The sequence below is a fragment of the Myotis daubentonii genome, chromosome 4 (genome assembly GCF_963259705.1).
Source record: "Myotis daubentonii chromosome 4, mMyoDau2.1, whole genome shotgun sequence".
In the NCBI taxonomy this organism is placed as follows: Eukaryota; Metazoa; Chordata; class Mammalia; order Chiroptera; family Vespertilionidae; genus Myotis; species Myotis daubentonii.
In genome coordinates, this window is record NC_081843.1 from 91633822 (window position 1) to 91655470 (window position 21649).

General features: G+C 47.1%; 1 protein-coding gene and 1 long non-coding RNA gene across 17 annotated transcripts in view; one reads left to right on the top strand and one right to left on the bottom strand.

Moving 5' to 3' along the window:
* Positions 1–290: 290 nt before the first annotated feature.
* PDZD2 (PDZ domain containing 2) overlaps positions 291–21649 on the bottom strand; it is a 327541-nt gene continuing 306182 nt past the window's right edge. For 12 of the 16 annotated variants that reach the window (XM_059694709.1, XM_059694715.1, XM_059694714.1 and 9 more), the window contains 8 exons: positions 19935–20731; positions 16840–16948; positions 12542–16463; positions 11754–11871; positions 8991–9092; positions 8083–8359; positions 7216–7350; positions 291–3110 (listed from right to left, as the gene is read on the bottom strand). In XM_059694709.1, coding sequence (XP_059550692.1) covers positions 2929–3110; positions 7216–7350; positions 8083–8359; positions 8991–9092; positions 11754–11871; positions 12542–16463; positions 16840–16948; positions 19935–20731 — 5642 coding nt within the window. In that variant the 3' untranslated portion in view covers positions 291–2928. Of the gene's footprint in view, positions 3111–7215; positions 7351–8082; positions 8360–8990; positions 9093–10812; positions 10932–11753; positions 11872–12541; positions 16464–16839; positions 16949–19934; positions 20732–21649 lie in introns of those variants that run through there. The other 4 variants (XM_059694710.1, XR_009452690.1, XR_009452689.1 and 1 more) reach the window with 4 other exon arrangements.
* Positions 1569–12070, top strand: LOC132233662 (uncharacterized). Its single transcript, XR_009452691.1, has 3 exons — positions 1569–1684; positions 8875–9145; positions 10359–12070. It is a non-coding gene; the product is annotated as an uncharacterized LOC132233662 (long non-coding RNA).

The following is a 21649-nucleotide window of genomic DNA, read 5'->3' on the forward strand; positions in this document are numbered from 1 at the left end:
GGATTGTTGAGCTCACCATGGCGTCTGGTCTGAGTAGATATGGGAATGAAGGGTGGGCTTGTTGAAATTGAAGACAAGAGGCAGTAGTGGGAAGAAGGGTAGTGCAATCTGGAAGGTCAGGAGGTTGTGAACAATTTGGATTGTGTGAGATTCTGAGTGTGGTTGTGGGAAAGAGTGGTTGACTTGAGTTCTGTTGCCTTTGTACCTTTCACCCACTTAGGTAACAATAAACATTTACTATCTTGATAATTTAAAAGGTTATTCTGTAGTTGCAGAACTAGAAAAACAAGTAATAAGCAGAGTGTTTATTTTTTTAAAATCACTTAAAAAAAGTTGTTTACAGAGATGTGGGTTTACATAACTTGGCGACATTTAAAAATGTACAGGCTATTTCATATTATTGCACTTAACTCTTTAATAATATAAGGCATTTTATTTTACATAAATAAAGGATTATGTATATCATACAACAGGTGTGGTGCCAATTAAGTCAACCATAAAATCAAATGAGATGTGTCTGGTAGAACATAAGTGAAACTCAACCTTCACGGTCTATGCTTGCAACTACAATTTACATGTTATAACACATATTTAGCCTCATAGCTTATTGTGAATGACCAGTTAAAAAAAACAATGAAAGTTTTAGTAGGATAATACCATTAGTGTTCACTTCAGGAAGTATGGGAATTTATTAGACTAATTAGAAATACTAATCATGCCCGAACACTGAAGATAAATAAATAGCTCTCTATCTTAGGGTCAAAAACAGTTTTGCTTCCTCCCTTATGTTCCAACCGTTAGCCAGGGAACCATTCTGGCAAGATCTACTAGAAATGGCTGATGACTTTAACGTATTTTAATGAGCCAGAGGTCTACCCTTGCACTCCTCAGATTTGAGTGAGGATCAGGGACTCCCAGGAGGAGACCAGCCCATTGCTCTAGAAATTCCTGTCTGTTCACAAAGGACTGTTTCTTAGGAGGCACAGCTGGAAGAGTAGAGGCAAAAAATAGTTTTCAGTGTTGATTTCAAATAGTTGCATGTCAAGAAAACAGAAACCACAAAACTGACTCCAGAGACTTAAAAACAATCTAGCATGCACCTTGTACTGACTTTCTATAGTATCTTACCTGGAATTGTAGTGAAAGTAGAAGCTAAATTAATTAGATCTTTCTAGCTCATTCCTGATGAGAAATCGGGGCTCACACCAATCAGATATTTCACTCCCATCTGAGAGACCTCTCTGGGCAACTCCATAGAGGTTTACTGGGATTAATCACCCAGAAAAATGATGCACAAAGTGACAGCTCAAGTGCTTCCATGATCCGGGGGTATGATGACTTGTGTTGTTCTCTCTAAGCCATAGACTCAAGCTATAGTTTTTGAAAGAAGCTCCAACATAAAACCTTAGCGTCGTCATGCGCACAGGTACAGTCTCACCTGTATTCCCTGGACTCAGTCAGCTAGTGTGTGCCCCCCCCCAAGGATCTGGGTTGTAACTACATAGTAGTACTGCTCCTTTACCTTGAAAGTGACTCACTTTCCTCCATTTTCCTCCATTTTGGTAAAGGAAGCTGATGACGGTTTGAAGTATGAGGGGAGAAAAGCCAATTTTGTAGCAAGGAACAGCACCTACAAAGTTCATGCTTCGAAAGGAGAGCAGCTGGGACAAGTTTCACTAGCAGCGTGAGTTACAGTGGTCTGCAGGGAAACAGTTTTGACAAAAGGAATAATTTGCAAAACAGAAGCAAAAACTTCAGTCACTGCAGAGATATGTCATAATACCCAGGTCAGGAAAAGTGATCCAATGCTTAGAAACGATACATTTTATAAGCTTGTTGGGAAAGGGAGGGAAAAACAACAAACAGTTCCCTAAGTGGATCATTTTAACACGTTAAGCGCCCAGTCAGTCACACTATACTTTTCGTCCAGAAGACAATACAGGCTGGGCGCTTAACGATCCTCTCTATTTGGATGGTAAATATAATGCCTATGTTTATAAATCCAAGGATACTAAAAAGATATTTGATTTCTAAAAATTTAAATTACTGTTAAGAGTACATAAAATATAGAAATGGAAACCCAGTGACTGATATTTTTGCCTGCTTTTGTGTTGACCAGTCTTGAATTCAAGCACTTACTCAAGATAAGTTCCAAACTAGATACAAGGTGCTTTCCAAGCTGGAACTTTCTGCTCATTGTAAGCAGCAAGTTCATGGCTATTTAGTACAGTTTATCAGAACTGCATTTCTGCAAAACAGCCTTCCGATCGACACTTTTAGACCATAACCAACACTTCACTGTGATCAGTAACTCACTGAGTTGAACTCTGCAGCCATATATTGCACTTTACACTCACTAAAATATACCACTTTCTGTATTTTGTTTTTTCATTTTTGGATAATTCCTGAGCTCAGCCTAACCATTAGGTCATAAATTGATTATTATATTTTAAAGTCTCATTTTCTTTTCAGGGTAACATACAGACCTACAGTTCTGTCCATTGAATGTGCTTAAAGCATTGGTATTTGCTTACAAAATTATAAAAAACTAGAGTCCATTTAGTCATGACATTTGTGTTGTCCCTCAGCCTGTGTAGACTCCCCAGTTGTCCCGATTGGGATGTTGGGAGAGGTGGCCAAGAGAAGCGAAGGATGTTTGAAATGAAAGAAGGCACCCTGCCATGTCTTATATCCCCATTAGTAACAGCGAAAGGTCAGGGACAGATACCGGAACAGAACGAACCCTCCTGGCCTAGGTGATCCAGGGAAGGCTTCCAGAGTCGAGCATCATCTGTTAGTAAAAATGTGGAGATTTTTATAGTCCTTGCCTACACCAGTGTTTCTCTGCTGTTTCGAGACGTCCTTCTGACTTGCTGAAATACGAAGGAAACAGAGAAAAGCAGATTCTTATAAAAAATGTGAGTGTCACTACTCATGCTTATTGCAGGAAGAATTCCTATGCTTTCTAATTACTAACTGCACAGGTCCCTCCGGGACAGACTTCATAATATTCCAGGCATCGAAGTGCATGAGCCCAACCAGGGGTTTCCCATTAATGGCAAGGATTTCATCCCCAGCTTCTATTGTTCCAGCCTGTTCAGCTGCACCACCTGTGAGAGCAAATACAGAATGAGGGCTTGGTACTTCCATGGTATTCACAATGAAGTCTAAGTAAGCTAAAACCATCAGTGAGAAAAATCTCAAAATATGTTTATAGTCTTAGGAGAGAGACCCATAAAAAGAAACCTGACTTTAAAAAATCAAATCTGTAACCTTTTCTGTGAAAAATCTAAGCAGCTGAGAAGATATTTCAAAAGAATAAAAAATAAAGAGAAACTTGAACAAAGGAAATCAATAGCTAAAATCCAAATGGCCAATAAATGCAGGGAAACAGGTTCAACTTCTGTTAACCCTTTGCGGTCGTTTGTCTACTCTCAGCCACCAAAGCTTTTTTACCGTTCCGGTCGTATGTCTGCTCTCAGCCACCACAGCAAGGAACCGTACGAATCTTAACTCTAGTCATTCATGTACCAGTTCATAATTTCTCTGAAAGCTCTTAAGTGTCTAAGCGACCTGGTCACGAACCAAAACATTGCCCCGACAAATCAGAGATATCAAAACTCAATATAAACAAACGTGGTCGTTCCACACTCGCCATGCAAAACATCGTGGCGAGTCAGTTGCCTTTTGAGAGTGAAGAAATCGACAAGCTTTGGAGATACTTCGCAGAATTTCAAATAAAGCTTTACAAATTAGGTTTAACTGTAATTAGGCATTCTCGCTTGTTAAGATATTTCAAAATAATACTCCAAAATGGCAAAAAGAAAGTTACCGAAAGAAATGTACTGCGAATCTGAAAGTAACGATGAAGAGTTTTATTTTGGCACCTTGAATACTGACTCTGACGTAGAAAGTGATAACGTTTGTAGTGATTCTATTAGTAGTGACGTAGTTCCAAAAAAGAATTAATAAATCTTGTTTATCCTTCATAATCTTGCATGTTATGTATCACTGCTCTTTCAATGGAAATTAATTCCGACCAGTACGACACCCATGTCCAAATTTAATACGACCGCAAAGGGTTAAAGTTCCTAGTACTTTTTTAACGTATGGTACTGCGTAAAACATTTTCCTCTATGAAGAGGGACCAAACAAAATTTACATTAAGTATCTAGATTCGCTCCTTTTTCCATGGGCATGAAAAACGAGAACACTCGTGAGCGGTCCTTAACAGATGGCGCGCTGATCACGAGAATTCTCGCTTCATATTACAGTGTTTTACAAAGTATCATACTTTAAAAAGATGTTAGCTTGTAAGAACATGTAATAAGTAACTTCAAAATGCAATGGATATTTTATTTTAAAGCGTGCCTTTAACATTTATGTAAAATGTTTTTTCGTTCAATAGAAACTTATCTGGCCATTGGGTAAAGCTAGCAATAAAACTACTAGTCCACAATGTGTTAAGACTGCAATTTCCAGACTATAAGAAAGTGAAATGGGAGGAAACAGTAGGTCTTTTCATGAACTTGAACTAACAATAATGTGGGTGTGTATATACCATATTTAATATAACACTGATGCTGTTAATATTAAATTTAGTAATAAAACAGCACTAATATTTAATATACTAATTATTAGCATTGTCTTATTAAAAATTAGTATTAGGTTGTGTTATACTAAAGACAGTATCTGCTTCTATCATTAACATAAAATGCTTATGTCCTTGAGTGGGTTGGATTTGAACTTTTCTTCCAGCTATATTTCTATTTTATCAATCGTTATAACCAACTAAAATCATATATATATTGACATCAAATATTTAACAATGATTTTCAGAAATTTAGGATGGAATAGCTATATCTGTTTTTTGAGCCGTAAAATTTCTGAGAAAATTATTTTCATATTTGGGAATTTTTCTTTTTTTCTTTTGGGGGGAATTTTTCTTTCAATGCCCTTTTTTCCATGTTAAGTGCACAGCTATTGTGCACTTCTTCACTACGACTGTGTTAGATGTGTATGTGGAAAGCTTATAAACTTGCTAGACCATACACAAAGCTGCAGTACAGAAATATGTTATAGCTTCTAAGGAGTCGAAGTAATCTCCAGTCACGGCTGGGCATGTAAGCACCCAGTCTCCGAACTTGGATATCGTAACCAACATCTTTAACCCTTTGCGGTCGTATTAAATTTGGACATGGGTGTCGTACTGGTCGGAATTAATTTCCATTGAAAGAGCAGTGATACATAACATGCAAGATTATGAAGGATAAACAAGATTTATTAATTCTTTTTTGGAACTACGTCACTACTAATAGAATCACTACAAACGTTATCACTTTCTACGTCAGAGTCAGTATTCAAGGTGCCAAAATAAAACTCTTCATCGTTACTTTCAGATTCGCAGTACACTTCTTTCGGTAACTTTCTTTTTGCCATTTTGGAGTATTATTTTGAAATATCTTAACAAGCGAGAATGCCTAATTACAGTTAAACCTAATTTGTAAAGCTTTATTTGAAATTCTGCGAAGTATCTCCAAAGCTTGTCGATTTCTTCACTCTCAAAAGGCGACTGACTCGCCACGATGTTTTGCATGGCGAGTGTGGAACGACCACGTTTGTTTATATTGAGTTTTGATATCTCTGATTTGTCGGGGCAATGTTTTGGTTCGTGACCAGGTCGCTTAGACACTTAAGAGCTTTCAGAGAAATTATGAACTGGTACATGAATGACTAGAGTTAAGATTCGTACGGTTCCTTGCTGTGGTGGCTGAGAGCAGACATACGACCGGAACGGTAAAAAAGCTTTGGTGGCTGAGAGTAGACAAACGACCGCAAAGGGTTAATTGTTTGTTTTTGTAAATAAAAATGTTATAATTACTGAAAAACAACACCTAAAGTGCATTATGATGATTTAAATAACGTGCAGTTTGCCCAAAAACGTGCAGTCCCTGGCGTATGTCTTAAGAGATTTCTATGTGGTACGCAATGTGTTAAGTACCCCTGACTGGCTGTTCTGATGTGAACATACCAAGCTAAGTAATGTCATCAGTAATAACTCAGATTAAGAACAGGGAGACAGGAACATGGAGTTAGAGATACAGTGTAGAAGTTAGGGGCACAGACTCTAGAGCCAGGCTACCTGGGTTCACTCTTGGTCTGCTACTTATACCTGTGACCTTAGGTGTGATATAGTACCTTTATGGTAGGATTGTCATGTGGATGACATGAGTGAATATGTGTAAAACACAACAGGGCTAACACACATTAACCCTATCCTCCTATATAATAAAAGGCTAATATACCAGTAGACTGAACGGCAGAACCACCAAACAACTGGTTGCTATGATGTGTCCTGACCACCAGGGGGCGTGTGCAGAACATGGCAGGCGTGGGCTGCGGTGGGATGGTGGAGCAGGTGAGCAGGGGCGCCAGACCCTGTCATTGGGGCGAGACTCTGGTTGTTACTGAAAATTATTTGCTTCCGGGCACCGTAGTCCCACCAAGCACTCGCACCTGTTGCCAGTGCTGGCCCCACTCGCATCCGCTACTGGTGCCCAGCACCAGTCCTGATCGCTCGGCACCATCAGCGGGTGCTGCTGGCCCCGATAGCTCCTGAGGACTTCTCTACCTCCCCCTGCTCCTGAGGGGCGATTGGGGCTCGCACCCACAGCTGGCGCCGGCCCCAATCACTTCATGCCATCAGTGCATGGGAGCAGTGGCGGAGCCAGCAGATTGGACCAGGGGCCGTGGTGGGAGGGGCCGGGCCAAGATCTGCCCCTGTGCCTACCACAGCCTCGCAGCCCACAGTTCCAAGGTGCATGAATTTGTGCACTGGGGCCCTAGTATGTTATAAAGCAGTGATGGCGAACCTATGACACACGTGTCAGAGGTGACACGCGAACTCATTTTTTTGGTTGATTTTTCTTCGTTAAATGGCATTTAAATATATAAAATAAATATCAAAAATATAAGTCTTTGTTTTACTATGGTTGCAAATATCAAAAAATTTCTATATGTGACATGGCACCAGAGTTAAGTTAGGGTTTTTCAAAATGCTGACACGCCGAGCTCAAAAGGTTCGCCATCCCTGTTATAAAGCATGAAAAACACTTCAGATCTTTTAAAACAAATTTGATTTCCAAATGGAAGGGGCACTGCATACACAGAAATTGATAGATAGTGGACGGTGGATTGTGTTTTCTGGGACATTACCTTTGTACACTCTCTTGATGAACAGGGGCCCATCCCCAGACATGGATGATTTTCCTCCATCCAGGCTCAATCCCAGCCCAGCCGAGGTCTTCAGTACTTCAACACACAGAGCGTCCTGTGCAGCTCCTCTTCTCCCTGCAGTGAAGATGGAGACAACAGGGACACTCACTACCTCCTGTCGTGTCCCGTTTACCTTGAAGTGCTGATGACAACATTTGAGACCAGTGTTAGGGTTGGTCTCCCCTCCTGGCTGTGTTCCTGCAGTTCCTGCACCTCTGCTCTTCTAATCAACCCTCTGCAAGGGTGGAGCATGCCTTTATGCCCAAGCAGAAATCTCCAGAGGCCCCCGTGTCGGTGCACGTCTCCGTGAAGACTGAAGTCCCACTTGGGACCCAGCCTGTGCTTCAGAAGCAGTGCCCATTCTGAGTCAGCGCTTAGTGTGGCTTACTGTGGAGCCTGGGACGACAGTGCAGCGACTGTCTTTAAACGCCCTCCTTTCTGGATGTTCCCAGGACAAAACTCAGCCTGGAGCTTCTCTCACCTTTCAGTCTCCCTGAACAAGGGTTTCTTGTTTTACTTACCAACCACTTAAGGCCTAATAGGATGGAAATTCAAAAGGGCTTCCTTAGGACATTGAGAAGCTGTCAAATGGTCATTTACGCCTTCAATAGTATGGCTTTAACTACTGGGTCGTTTTTAATAAGTTATTTGTAACACGGCTTTTGTTTGAAGCATCCACAAACACTAGACTTCACTACATTTAATTTCTCTGACCCAACTAATAAGGTAATGGCCATTATTTTCCTTTGTGTTCAGCCCGAGTCTATGCTGCTCACACCCTGCTGGCTGGTGAGGGGGTTGTCTTACCCATTCCCATTCCAGGCTCCAAGGAGATGGTCTCTCTGGACAGTGAGCCCTTCCCGTTGGCTGTGTGTGGCTCCTGCCGGGTGGAGGGCCTGGGCTGGTCATTTCCTTTCTTGATGACCACGAGGACATCTTTGTGCAGCTGTGCCTGGTGCAGAACCTTCAGGACATCCCCATGGGCCAAGCCAGCCAGTGAGGCACCATTGACTGACAGGAGGAAATCCCCTCGGTTCATAGTCCCTTCTTGAGAAGCTGCCCCCTGAGAAAATACCCTGTGGACCTGGGACAAGGACAGGACAAGCCAAAGTCATTTATGACCTCCAGTAAAAGCCAAGGGTCTGCAGTAAAGGAACCTTCTAATGGCAAATTTCCCAAGTCATGCAAACACTTGGTGTATATCAAAAACACATTCAGTGTGAGGGGTGGAATGACAAACGTCAGTGCCCAGCAGCATGTCTGATAAGTGCCTAACACTCAAGGGGGCAGTAACACTACAAAGAGGAACAGGACCTGACCTTGTCCAGGAAAGGTGGCATCTCCCTAATGATCTCACAGGCTTGAGTGATGCAAAACTTAAAGGTGGTGGTTCTTAAGTAATTTCATAAGCAAAAGCGGGTATGGCCAGTTAATTCTAATGTCTTTCTGAATAAACAAAGTATTGAGGTGAATTCGAGGCTATACATAATTGTGTTTATGTGTATTGGCACCTAATAGGTCACTTAGCCTGTTTATGTGTGAAAAGTCTTATCTTTGTCGATGAAAATATTATGTACTGCTTTTCCTCCTTTTGTTCAGGTGGCCGTGAACAAACTCCAGCAACCTGTGAACTCACTGACGGGAGTTTTGTCCTACTCGAACTCAGAACTGCTTCAGCATGACTTCCCCGAGAGCATCTCCACATCCTCACTCACCACAATTGCATTTGGCTCCTCATCCGTCCCTCCTGCCACACTGAATCCCAGACCCGAGCCTTCTTTTTTGGTCAAGACTATAAAGCAGACATCTTCTTTATTCTATTGAGAAGAAACAGAAGGAAAAAGTATATTCCCTGTGCCAAGAGTAACAGGTGAGTACTGACACAAAGCCCCCTAGAGCTACAGTTTATCCCCAGGAAACCCAGTGGTTCCTCAGGAGCTTTCACAGGGTTTCAACTAGAGGAGCCACGACTCCACTGTGCTGCGCTTCTGGGTGGTGCCTTTACAGGTTTTCGAGGGTCCAGCCTGTAGCTACAGAACCACGGGAAGGAAGGCATGGCTTGAGAAGCCAGTCTAGCCACCAAATGGTGTCCTCCCAAATTTGATCATGAAGGGAATTCCTTATTCTACAGTTATGTCTATAGTTCAGCAGCAAAGGGAGACGCGTAGGTGCCAAGAGCCAGGTAAAAGCACGCTGAGGCTACGTGTTCTATGCCCTCCACCTCCCGTGCTCAGTTCACTGGATTCCACGTGCAGTCAGTGAACCAGTACTCATAAAATACAAAGTATGTTTAAAGGTATAAAGTATGTCACAATATTAGAGTACATTAGAGCTGTCAACTCCTGTATCGGACATTCTTAGTAGTGTTCTAAGGTTAAGAACAAAAGACCGCCCATGTTTCAAGCACTGATCTAAAGATACCTTGATAAGAGATTTTAAAATAAAAATGAGCTGTGCTAATTATACTGAATTTTGAGTTCTTCCACCCACACGCTAGAGATGACTCAAAACATTTTAAAGATCTGCAGGGTTTCCCATCAAGTGATATATAATCCATCAATTTCAGGTGCTCTCAAACAGCGATAGAGGAAGAATTTAATAACCTTTAAGGATTGCTTTGACAAGAGAAAGTGAAAACGTTGGAATAGAAAACCACCTCTGTATTGTGCTGGAAAAGGAACCCAATATTTGAAAAGTGTTGGTTCTATTAGTTAAGTCCTAAGACCTAATCTTAGTCATTTTACATTTCTCTAAAGTTCATTCAAACCAAGGCTCCATATGCTAACAACACAATGTCCTGCAGAACTTTTTGGGGGTTGGGATTTCCACGTTATGGGCAAATTCGACCATATATGTGCTCAGGCACCATTCAATGGAGAGAACGATGATAGCTTAAAAAAACGGGAGATGTGGCCTGCAGATGAGCTCCATGCAGTTGCTCAGAGGTAACGTTTGATGCTGAAATAGGGCTACTTCTATTTAAATGTATTATTGGAGCAAAGAGACAATACTTGAAAATGGGACTCTCCCATGTCCCGGGACACATTATCACCAAAGCTTTAATTTATTCAAATTATTTACAGCATACTGAAAGCTGATCGATCGTCAGGCCGGATTTTGCTTCTGAGAAGCTCAGTACAGCATCAGGAAAGCTAGAATCACCATCAGGGACTCCCCAAGGTTTAGCTCTCCAGAAACCAGAAGACCAGGGCTTGTTTTTTGACTCTAGTCTCTCACAGCGCCCTCAGAAGCCAAAGAAACTGTTCTGAACAGTTCAATTTTCAGCACCCACACACCATACTCATTGAGAAAAAGCAAGGCAGGAAACTTCTGGTCTAAAGATGGCAGAGTGAAGACATCTGTACTCGCCCAGAACCAACTGAAGATAGCTGCATGTTGATGAAAACAAGCATGATCTTCAACACCATGCACAACACCTGCCTGCCTGGTGGTGAATAGGAACTGAGGTGAGGGAGGCCCCAGATGACTCCAGGTGGCGCTTGGCATCCTGTGCACACACAGTCTACTCTGGGGTCCCTCCCTTTTGTGAGGTTGGTTGAGACCATTTTATCCAACATGAGTACAGGTGGCCCCTGGCACAGCGTGATCAGACCTTGACTGGAAATCGCCAAGTGAGTCCACGTGCAAAATGCTTACTGCAACAAGTGGAAGGAGGAAGGAGACAATAGATTAGTCCCTTTAACTAAAAGTGAAAAATGCTAGATGCCTCACGGTATTTCCTGGCTGCACAGACCCAGACCAGCAGGCGGAGAACCAGGAGAGGCCGCTAATGGCCACTGGTCTCATCCCACCCACCTCCTCTCCCTCTGGCTCACTCCTCATTGGAGGCCAGTGTCACAGTCCTTCTAGTGTTAGAATTCTGGATGATATCAGTGACCCAGGTACTCAAGGAAAATTGTTTATACTTGCTTTTTTCTCTAAGTAGAAAATTTTCATTTCTTAGGGTTCGAATCTCTGTGGATAGTCCCGAGAAGTATTCTAGATAGGAACCCCTGGTTTGTTACTGTTACCGTCACATCCAATTTTTTTATGACTATTTAGCTTCTTTGTCTGGAACCCCAGGCTTTAGAAACTCTTACACTTGGAGCCAGGGCAAGGCCACACAGGCATTAACTCATCTGCCCAGCAGGTGGCGACCTTGACAGGTAGTTTGTGCTCATTCTCCACCACAAGTACCTTTGAGGACTCTCTGCAGACAAACTCCAAATGCAGGGTGGGGTGGGGAGGTCAGTAACTAGTCCCCACTGGGGAATTAAATGAGCAACTGCACCAATCTGGCACCTAAAAACGCAAGACAAGGTTTAGCTTCTACGGCAGTCTGCAAGCAAGTGAGATTGGGCTGTGAGCTCACAACAGGAGACCTGGAGAAGGGCTCATGGACCTCTGAGTGCGTGGCCGTACCTGGGTACTGACGTGGCAGCAGTTCTGTGTCCCTGTGTTCCCTGCATTTCACTCACCTCTGATTGTGCTTTCGCTTCCTGCATGAGAGTCAGGATGGTAGATTTCGACCTCGCCAATGACAAAACAGACTGTAATCTTTGCTGGTCCCCCGCTGAGACTAGAAGTTGATCCAAACTAAATAATATAAATACATTAGGAGAACATTAAAGAAAAAACAATTTCTCTATTTTGTAACGGCGCATTTAAAACGATCTCCTTTAGATTGTATTGTAGGTATTTTCAGTGGAAATAACTATGGATTCAGGGATTCCCCAAGGTGTTAGGGGACCAATGTGGTAAACAAATGTTGTTATATTAAAAAATATACAATGTATAGGCTCAAATGAAATGTTTTAAGATGTTATTGATTTCCTGTTTAATTGCAGTCACCTTCACAGATCCCAATTCTTCCCTGAGGCGCAGCCCTGTCCACCACCATCTCTGAGCAGTTCCCTAGTGAGAAGCCTCTCCTGAGCACAACATTAGGACAAACACGCCCCCTGCAGGCACCACGTCTCTGTAATGGTATTGAAAACAAGGGGCTAAATGTGATGTTGCTATCCTGGGCTGGATGCTGGAGCAAAAAAGGACATTTTGGGGATTTATTCAGTGACGTCTGAATCAAGTCTGTAGTAATTGTGTTCCAGTATTAACTTACTTTGATTAATGGATGGTGGTAGTATATGATGCTAACATTAGGAAGAGCTGGGTGAGCGGTGCATGGAAACTGCATTATCTTTGAAACATTTCTATAAATCTTAAAACTAGTGCATAATAATAATCAAAATAAAGGGCAGATACTTACTTAACTGACCAGCTTTTTCCAGAGGGCAGCTCCCGGGTGGTTTCACTCATATTGGCTGAACTGGGTGCCCCAGGCTCACTGGCTTTAGGCCTGCTTCCACCTGGACAGGCCCTGTCTGCCCCCTGCACAGGACACAAAAGGGCAGTGGCCCCATTGAGGCCTCCGGCAGGGGAGCCAGGAGACCTCCTGGGCACGATCTCCAGCTCTGTTTTGAAGAGCACAGCTGTGGGCCCTGCAGGGAAGTCCTCACTGCAGAGCTTGTCAAGGTCGGGCATACTCAAGGCCCTCAGCTCCTGGAGCTTGGAGCGGGATACCGGCGAGGGCTGGGTGTGGCGCACTGAGGACTTGTTCTTCTTGATGGGAGAGGCCGGGGTTACCATTGGGGTGGGGATTCCGGAAGGACCAAGCGATTGCTTCGTGTCGGAATCAGGGCCCTTGTTCCTGGCCTCCACCGGGTGATGCCGGGGGACGGTCAGTGTCATGCTGGACGGGGACTTGGTCATCTGGGGGATGAGGGTGCTGGCTTCGCCCTGGCTTTCGCTGCAGGAACTCAGGCTGCGTCGCAGTGACCTCGCTGCCAGGTCACTGGGATGGCTGAGGCTTCCTGAAACTACACTGCCAGAGGACCGTCTCCCAATGGGAGGCTTGGAGCTCACAGACAAAAAAGCGGAAGCCCCAGACTTGGCCAGGGACCGGTCCGAGTTGGCCAGGTTCTCAAAGGACTTGATCCTCTGCTTCACCGAGAAGAATGAGGTAGATTCGTGGGGCCAGTGCTGCTCCAAGTAGTAGTGTCTTCTGGTGACTCGGATTTTGTCGGTGATGAGGCAGCTCGTGTCCTGCACTGAAAGGACGTCCCCTTCGTCGGTGGTTGGGAGGGCCCGCGACGTCTCCAGCAGGGGCTTCACACTGTAGACGCCCGGTCCGTTAGCCAGGCCGAGACCTCCGCCTCTGCACCCCTTGGCCTCCGGGCCGCTTGTCCCGGGGATCTGGCTGTCCCGGTGGGAGCGCCCTGGGCTGTGCAGGGAAGGCCCTTCCCGTCCAAAATGGCTCGAGAACTGGGCTGGCATGGAGTAGGTCCTGGTTGCCGGCCTTGGCGTGAAATAGGGATGCTCATCCATAGGGGCCGCTGCTGTGCTGTTCTTGGGCATCTCCGGGCAGGCTGGCACCTGGCTCGACTTCCCCGGGGAGGAGGCGGCCAGCTTCGCCACGCTGAAGGAGCGCTGCATTTCCGGCTCCACCGGGGCGGCGCGGGATGCCAGTGCAGGTCCGTGGTTTGGGGACGATTCCACTGGCTGGTGGCAGAGTCTAAGTTCACTCTTCTGACCGTTGCTCGGGGTCACGAACCCTCCCTGTCTACCCCTTTCCGCTGGCGTGTCACCACATGCATTCTTTGGCATTCTTTCAGAAGAAATTTCAACTATTTTCAGCTGGTTGGTTCTTTCTGGGGGATCATTAGCAATTGTGTTGCTTCCTTTGTCACCACCAGTCACCCCAGGTTGGGCTGCTTCGGGTACTGAATACGTGAGCTGCTGGCCCTGCTGGGGAGGTGGGGGTTCCCGCCGGTCCACTGCTGTGGGCGTGCTGCTCCTCGAGGTGGCGGGACCTGTCCCCGAGGCCGCCTTGCTCTCTGGTCCACACTTAGGTCTGGGGGCGGCCGGGCTGCCTCTGTCGGGTCTGGAGTGCACAGACGCGTGGAACCTGTTGCCCGCACCTTGCTCAGGAAGAGCCCTGGGGGAGGTGAGGGGCGAAGCGAGTGGTCTGATGCTCGTGTCGGAGGCTGACAGCCTCAGTGACCCCGAGGCTGCAGGGGGTGGCTTGCTCTCCGGCGCACACTGGGGAGACCTGGCAGTGGCTGCGGCATTTTTGCCAGGTTCCTCGTGGTCAGCTCCGTGGGACCGGTGTGATGTGACCTTGGAGAGCATTTTGTGGGAGGCCTGGGGTGAGACCAGGGACCTCCTGGGGTCCGTCCCTCCGGCCTTAGGCATGTTAGCTGCAGGGCCCTCGGCGCTGCCTTTGCTTTTGCTCTTGCTGCTCAGCCTCTTCAGCTTAGCACCGGACTTGGGTTTCTGACCGTTACTTACAAGGGTCTCCACAGAACTTTTTTTAGGTGGTTCTTTATTTTCAAGATTCAGTTTCAGCGGAGGAGGACTATTCGGCACAGCAACCCCCTTTCTGTGGCTTGTGCTCAGCACCTGACTTTTGGAGTCAGGACTGGTGGCTGGCATGGCGGGTTGCCCCTTGTCAGTCCTGCTCTGCAAATGACCACCTTGGTTGCTTTTATTGATCTCTTTAAACCAGGCCATGATGGGCCTCCTGGAGACCAGTTTTGGTTTCTGTAGCGGGTCCTCCAGGTCTTGGCTTTTGGAGCTGTGCAGGTTTGCCAGGGCACATTCCCCGTTCTCAGGGGCACCTGCACTTTCAGTTGCATTCACACTTGTTTCTTGTTTTTCATCTGTGGTTTCACCATCCAAATCGTGTCCCAAACCATTCACCATGTTGGGAGAGCTGAGGGCAACCGGGGCGCTGTGAAGATGCCTGGCGGCTGCGGAGGGCTTGTGGTTTTCCACAGCTGAGCCAGTGCTGGGGGCCCCCTGGTGCTGTGGAATCTGTGGGTCCACGGGAGGTTCATGCCCCTGAGCACTTCTGCCCCTGAGGGGAGACGGCTGGGCAGAGCTCGGGGTTGGAGGGCACGAGGCTCCCGGCATGAAGTAGGCTCTCTCACGTGGACTTCCCACGGCCTCACCCAGAGCACTGTGCCGCAGGGGCAGGCCTCCGGCTGGCACAGGGCAGGGCGCCTCCTGGGCAGGCATGGGCCCCGCCATCGAGGTTGGGGTGGGGAAACCCCCTGTGGAATAGATTTCAATTTGCTCCTCCTCCGATTCCGTAGTGTCTTCCCTGTGAGAAGACCCACGAGAACGAGTAGGTGACCGGGTGTCCCTGGTGCAAGCTCGCAGGGCATCAGGGAGCGACTCGGGGTCAGAGGATGAGTCCTCGGCGTCCCCGTACATGGAGGAGAGAGACAACTCCATGCTGTCAGCAGTTCCTGACAGGGATGCGCCGTCCTCGTGAAAACTGCTGAGATTTCTAGAATAGTTGCTCAGAAAGTTTTTGTTCACAGTAAAATGTTTGTCAGGATTAACTGAATCCAAAACAGAAGGCTGGGAGGTCCAGGGGGGGTGAGGGGGTTGGCACGCCGCCCAGGCCCTCTTGGGGGTGGGGGCCTGGTTCCCGGTGGCTGGCTCAGCTCGGCGGGCGCATCCTCCTGCAGCTCCTGTGGGCAGCTGACCCTGAGCACTGCCCTCCGGCCTCGCTCGGTGCCCTCTGTCCGGAGACGGAAGTCTTCCTTCCGAGGCATCCTGCTCCTCGAGGCATCTGTCCACATTGGTCACAGGGCAGTGGTGCTCCGAGGCACCACCACACCCCCCTCTGGCCCGGTCAGTGGGTGACGTCCAGGAGTGGCTGGCCTGCGGTGCCCTCCCAGGCTCGGAGTCCGTTCCCTCAAGCCCAGCAGACTTCCAGGAGGGTGCAGGCACGAGGGTCCCTGCCAGAGTTTGGCTGTGGTCGCCTGCAACTCCTCGTGTGTCCTGGCCTGTGAGGAGGGCTGGTGACAGGACAGTGCTGGCTGCAGCCGCTCCTTCTGCCCCAGGCCCTGCTCCCCCAGGGGCAGCTGCCTTGCTGGTGGTGTCGGGCCCGCCGGTGTCCAGGGGATGAGACCCTGCTGTCTTCCCTGGGGAGGTGCTGTGGACCCGGGCAGGGCTGCCTTGACGTCTGTCCTCAGACTTGGGGGCCCTGGGCGGCACTGGCTCTCTGGGGTCCTCAGGCCGCCTCCCATGTCCTGCATCCATGGAGGTCTTGCTGGGGTCCGGGTGAGCAGCCCCTTTTTGCCCTGGGGAAGGGACAAGGTCTGGGGAGCCATCCAGTCCTGTGTCAAGAAGGTAAACAGAAGGTGGAGTGGGAGGGGAGAAGAAAAAGGGGAAATGTGAGAAGAAAAATAAAGTAAAATATGGAAAACTGTAAGCAATCTGTCTTTTTGGTCTTTTCAGAAAGATATTCCACGGGCAGGCAGTCCTTGTGTTCACCACGTGTCTCATGTACTCTAAGGCACACGCCACAAACGGGTGAGGGGTGTCGCCGGGACGGAGAGGCACACTGCCGTGGCGTGAGACGCAGGCAGCTTTTATGTATGGTGAACCTGTGTAAGGGTTTTCCCACCTGTTCAAATTCTCCACACGTAATGATTTTTAGGGGAACTTCTACCCTCCCCTGTAGAAGCATAGCGAATGGTAAACAAATCTTACCCGTCCCAGGGTATTGCCCCTGGTCTGGTCCAGCTTCGGGCAGGCTCTCTGGGAGGCGGCCAGCTCCTGGGTGGGGCCCATGCCCAATGGTCAGCTTCCCCGGAGAGTCCTGGCACAATGACAACAGCAAGTCACTGTCAATAGCTCTCCAAGACGTCATACCCAGAGGAGAGCTGGTTTGGGAAAATTCAGAAATCCCAGACTAGGGGCCGCAGAACGGGACTAGAAACTGCGTGGTCTGGTCACTCTTCCCAAGCCTCAGCTTTTTCAACTGTCCACTGTGGGTGATCAGGGATGTGCAAATCAAAACCACAATGGGATGCCACCTCGTTCGTACCCATTAGGATGGCTATCAAAGAAACAGAGCCCTGGCTGGGTAGCTCCGTTGGTTAGAGCCTTGTCCGGATATGCAGGTTCAGTCCCCGGTTAGGGCACATACAAGAATCAACCAATGAATGCATAAATGAGTGGAACAACAAATCGATATTTCTCCCTCTCTCTCCCTTTCTCCTTTCCTTTCCCCTCCCCCCCCCCCCCATTTTAAAAGAACAAACAAAACCAACCAAACCAGAAATAACAAGTGTTGGTCAGGAGATGAAATTAGAACCTTGTGCACTTGTTGGTAGGAATGTAAATTGGTGCAGCCACTTTGAAGAGTGTGAAGGTTCCTTAAAAAAACTACAATAGAACAATCATGATCCCGCAATCCCACTTCTGGGTATATTCCCAAAATTTGAAAGCAGGGACTTGAAGAGATATTAGTACACCTATGTTCATGGAAGTATTATTCACAGTAGCTAAAATATGGAAGCAATGCAAGTGTCCACTGATAGAATTAAGAAACGTGGTCTACACGTACAATGGAGTATTAGTCTCAAAAAAAGAAAAGGAATTCTGACATGCTACAACATGGATGAGCTTTGAGGACATCATGCTAAAGTGAAATAAACCAGTCACGAAAAGAACTGTATGATTCTACTTACATGAGGTAGGAAAAGGAGTTAAAATCCTAGAGACAAAGTAAGGGTGGTGTGCAGGGACTGGGGAGTTACTGTGTAATGGGCACAGTTCCCATTTTACAAGATGAAGGGTTCTGGAGATGGATGGTGGTGATGGTTTAATAACATTATGATTATTATTACCACTGAACTTTACACTTAAAAATGGTTAACATGGTAAACCATATTATATATATTTTACCACAATTTTAAAAATTGAGGGGAAAAAAGGGGCGCGGGGGGGGTGGGGGGGAATGAGAAGACTTGCCCTAACTCAGGATTTTAAATAAAAGGCAGTATTAAGTTATAAAAACAACATGCATCCTACAAAAGGCTATAGATGGAAGGAATTATCGACATTATATCACATATCGATACCCAAGCCTGTCAACTCAGCTCCTCAGTGTGGTAGTTAGGGGGAGAACTCATCTGGATAAATGACATGGGCATTTAATATTTCAGAATTTCACTTTAGCTTCCTTCCTTCCATCTAGTATCTACTGTAGAAAAATTTTGAAACTAACTTTCTAAAAAGTCAAATCAGATTTACTTTAAATGTACCCTCTGGGATAGAGTCAGAGAGGGGCCCAAAGGTGGCAGCAGAGGAGAGGGGTGAACTGACAGAGGGCTCTCAGCTGCTCTTGTGACATGTCCATCACCTGCTGCAGAACCCTCCGGTCAGGCGTGGCTGCAGTGCAGGATGGCAGAGGGTCCTGGCCTAGACGGGTGGCTGGGCAGCACTCTGCCCCAGTGCCACTGGGTCGTACGCTTTGCAATGGTTACTCTAGGTCATGCGAATCTCCTCTCAATTTAAAAGGCTTTAAAAATGGAAGACAACCCACTGACCAAAAGAGAAAGATATCTTTTCCTAGCTTCCAGTATTTGGAAGTAAATACTGTATGGCAATGCATTCTATTTCCTTTCTCACGTATAAATAAAATCAAATTTTGGAACTTCTTTGGTGCACAAGTTTTAAATGCCATTCAAAGTTCGTATTGGGAATATGAATCCACAATGGCAAAGGCCCTTATTATTATAGATATAAATCGTTATGAATAAAAATGCCAATTTGGCTTTAGATAGTTATCCAGAACTTGTCTGGTACTTTTTAAAAGGAAAGTATCATTTACCCATTAGCTGAACATTACATTTTTAAACACATGTTCTAGTTGGAGGCAGTAATTGTTTAGGAGGGGAAAAATGTGCATTTCCACTCTTTCTGTAGGGTTTGGAAAACCCCTTCTGTTGAGTATAGTTTTTATGACTTTGTATTTTCTGGTCTATTTACACGTATGCTATATAAACCACTTGAATACACATCTTTATAAATATGGCCTTCCAAGTCACCTCAGCTCTGCTCAGACAGAAACCATATAGTTGAGGAGATCTTCAGTAAAATTTTTTCTCTTACTCTCTCCTTGCTAAAGGGAAGGTATTCTGAAATTTTTAAAAATGAGCAATTTGGTAATTTTGGGTCATTCTGACCGAGGTGTAACCAAGTAATAACATAATATTAACTTGCATTTCATGTGGTGGCACGATACGTTTCTTTCATGTGACACAACAAGGCTCCGAGTAGCTTTAATTACACATAATCACTGTAGAAAGTTAAATAAGATAGGGACCATTCAGGAGTTAGTCACTGTTGCCCTATGTTTGATGGTTACCCCAACTCTGTGAGTGGATCAGGGCACACGGCATCCCGACTTCACGGCCAGACAACTGTGGCTCAGAAAGGCGCGGTAACTTCCTCAAGTGGCCACCCAACCAGTCAGCGGAGACACCGGGCCAGACCAGCGTTTTCCTCTACCCGCCTCGCACTGCCCTTCCATCACCGACCACAGGACCCATGCACAGGTAAGAGCGATGATATCTTTTGGCCGAATGATCTATGACTGAACACCTGGCCCTTCCCCTCCCAACCTGCTGACACATTCCGGAGCAGTCAGTGCACTGAAATGAGTGACTGTTGACAAAAGATAATTCTCCAATCATTGTCCTTGCTTTTAGGCACACACCCTGTGCATTATAACACTCTCCACCTTCATTCACACAGCATCCACCTAGATCCCAGGTACCTAGGAGAAACTCAGTTACCTTTTCCACAGCTCCACCTGGTAGGAAGCCAGACATGGTCTCGTGGATGGAAGCGGCCTGGGCCTTAGATTCCAGATCCTGGGGATCATTACCTCCGGCGGTCAGGTTTACTGTCTCGGACGCAGTGGGCCTGGCCGAGGCCTCTGGCCCCTTGCAGTGTGGGCTGACCCTGGCCACTGGCCTGTGCCTGCACCCCAGGCTTTCACTCCTCTGCTGGGGGGCACTGGCGCTGTCCGCACTCACCAGACTCTGGGTATCAGCTTTGTATTCCAATTTGGGTGAACTCCTGGACCCCGGCAGTTCCTTCCTCCTCAGGCAGCCAGAGCCACCCTTGGGGGCCTCTGCAGAAGACAGCGGGTTGGCTGCATGGGGAGGAGTGTCCCCCAAGTCCCCTGGGACACTCTCCAAGCTCAGGGAGCTGCCAAGGAGAGGCACCGAGGAGGCCTTGCTGACCAGTGTTTTCTGGGGATGGTCCTCTCGGTTGTTGACACCCATGACCTTGGGAGAGGTCAAGCCATGCCTAGAGTCGTCCTCTGTCAGAGGCCTGCCGGCACCTGGGAGGCTCCCTGGGAGGGAGATGCAGTCCCCTTCGCCCTCGAACTCCTCCTCATCGCTGGCGTCGTCCGCGTAGCAGCCCACCTTCTTCTGGCGGCGGAGAGGGTTGCGGAGGACCTGCGGGCTCCCGGGCAGACTGGCTTGTCTGGCGACTGTCACCTGCTTGTGGAAGAGCCCAGAGCCCCGCTGGCTTCCTAGACACACAAGGCTGTTGGCCCTGGCTTTTCCTGGTTCCTTGGGAGCTGGTGGGGAGAGAAAGTCAGATGAAATAGCTTCCCATCCGGCCTGATCTTAACAACTTAACCCCTGAGCATTTCCACAGTCACATGGCCCTCTGGTGCCCTCTGGCCACTGGGCACCAGGCTTTAACGATACGGCTTTCTGAGGTCTGCAGGGGCAGAGAGGACAGCCGGGAGTTTTCCTGCTGGCCGCCCTTCTGTGTTTTTATTTTTGTACCTGAACCTCTGAATTGTTGAACTTAAATGTGGGCGCTGCCTAGAGGCAGGAATGCATTGTCACCATCAGGATCTCTAATGCATGGCTGGGCCCAGCCCAGATGCTGCTGCCGCTAATCCTCTTTAGGAGGATGTCAGGGACCAACAAGTGCCCCAGGCCTGGGCCTTCTTACCACCCGAGGTCCTTCATCAGCACAAAGGCGGCGGACTGAGGGCAGGTAAACTCCCAGCCTGTGGGCACAGCTAAGCCTGAGGTTATCATCTACAAATGAGTCCCACCCCCGAGGGGAAGCGAGGCCTGGGCTGCTAAGCAAACTCTACACATCTTGCTAAATAGAGTGAAAAACGACACATGCTTCCACCTTGAAGTGTTCCCATCAGACTAGAGTGAGCTCATCCGCTGCTCCAGACGAGACACAGGGTGATCCTCCCCTGCCTCTCCTAAGACGGGCACTTTCATGTTCACACATCAGAGACAAACTGCAACAGGCCACCACAGCAGCAAGTCTGAGAAATCCCTACCGCTCATGTCAGAGCCTTTTCTCATATTATACTGAGAATCAATGAGACTAAATGTCTGTCTCTTATAAGTTCTGAATCTTCCACTGCTTTCTAAAAATAATTAGTCAGGGTCTCGGGAGGGAAGGGCCTGACATTTGGCTGGTATTCCCCTCAAACGTAGGTCATTGGGGTGCCAAACCCTGG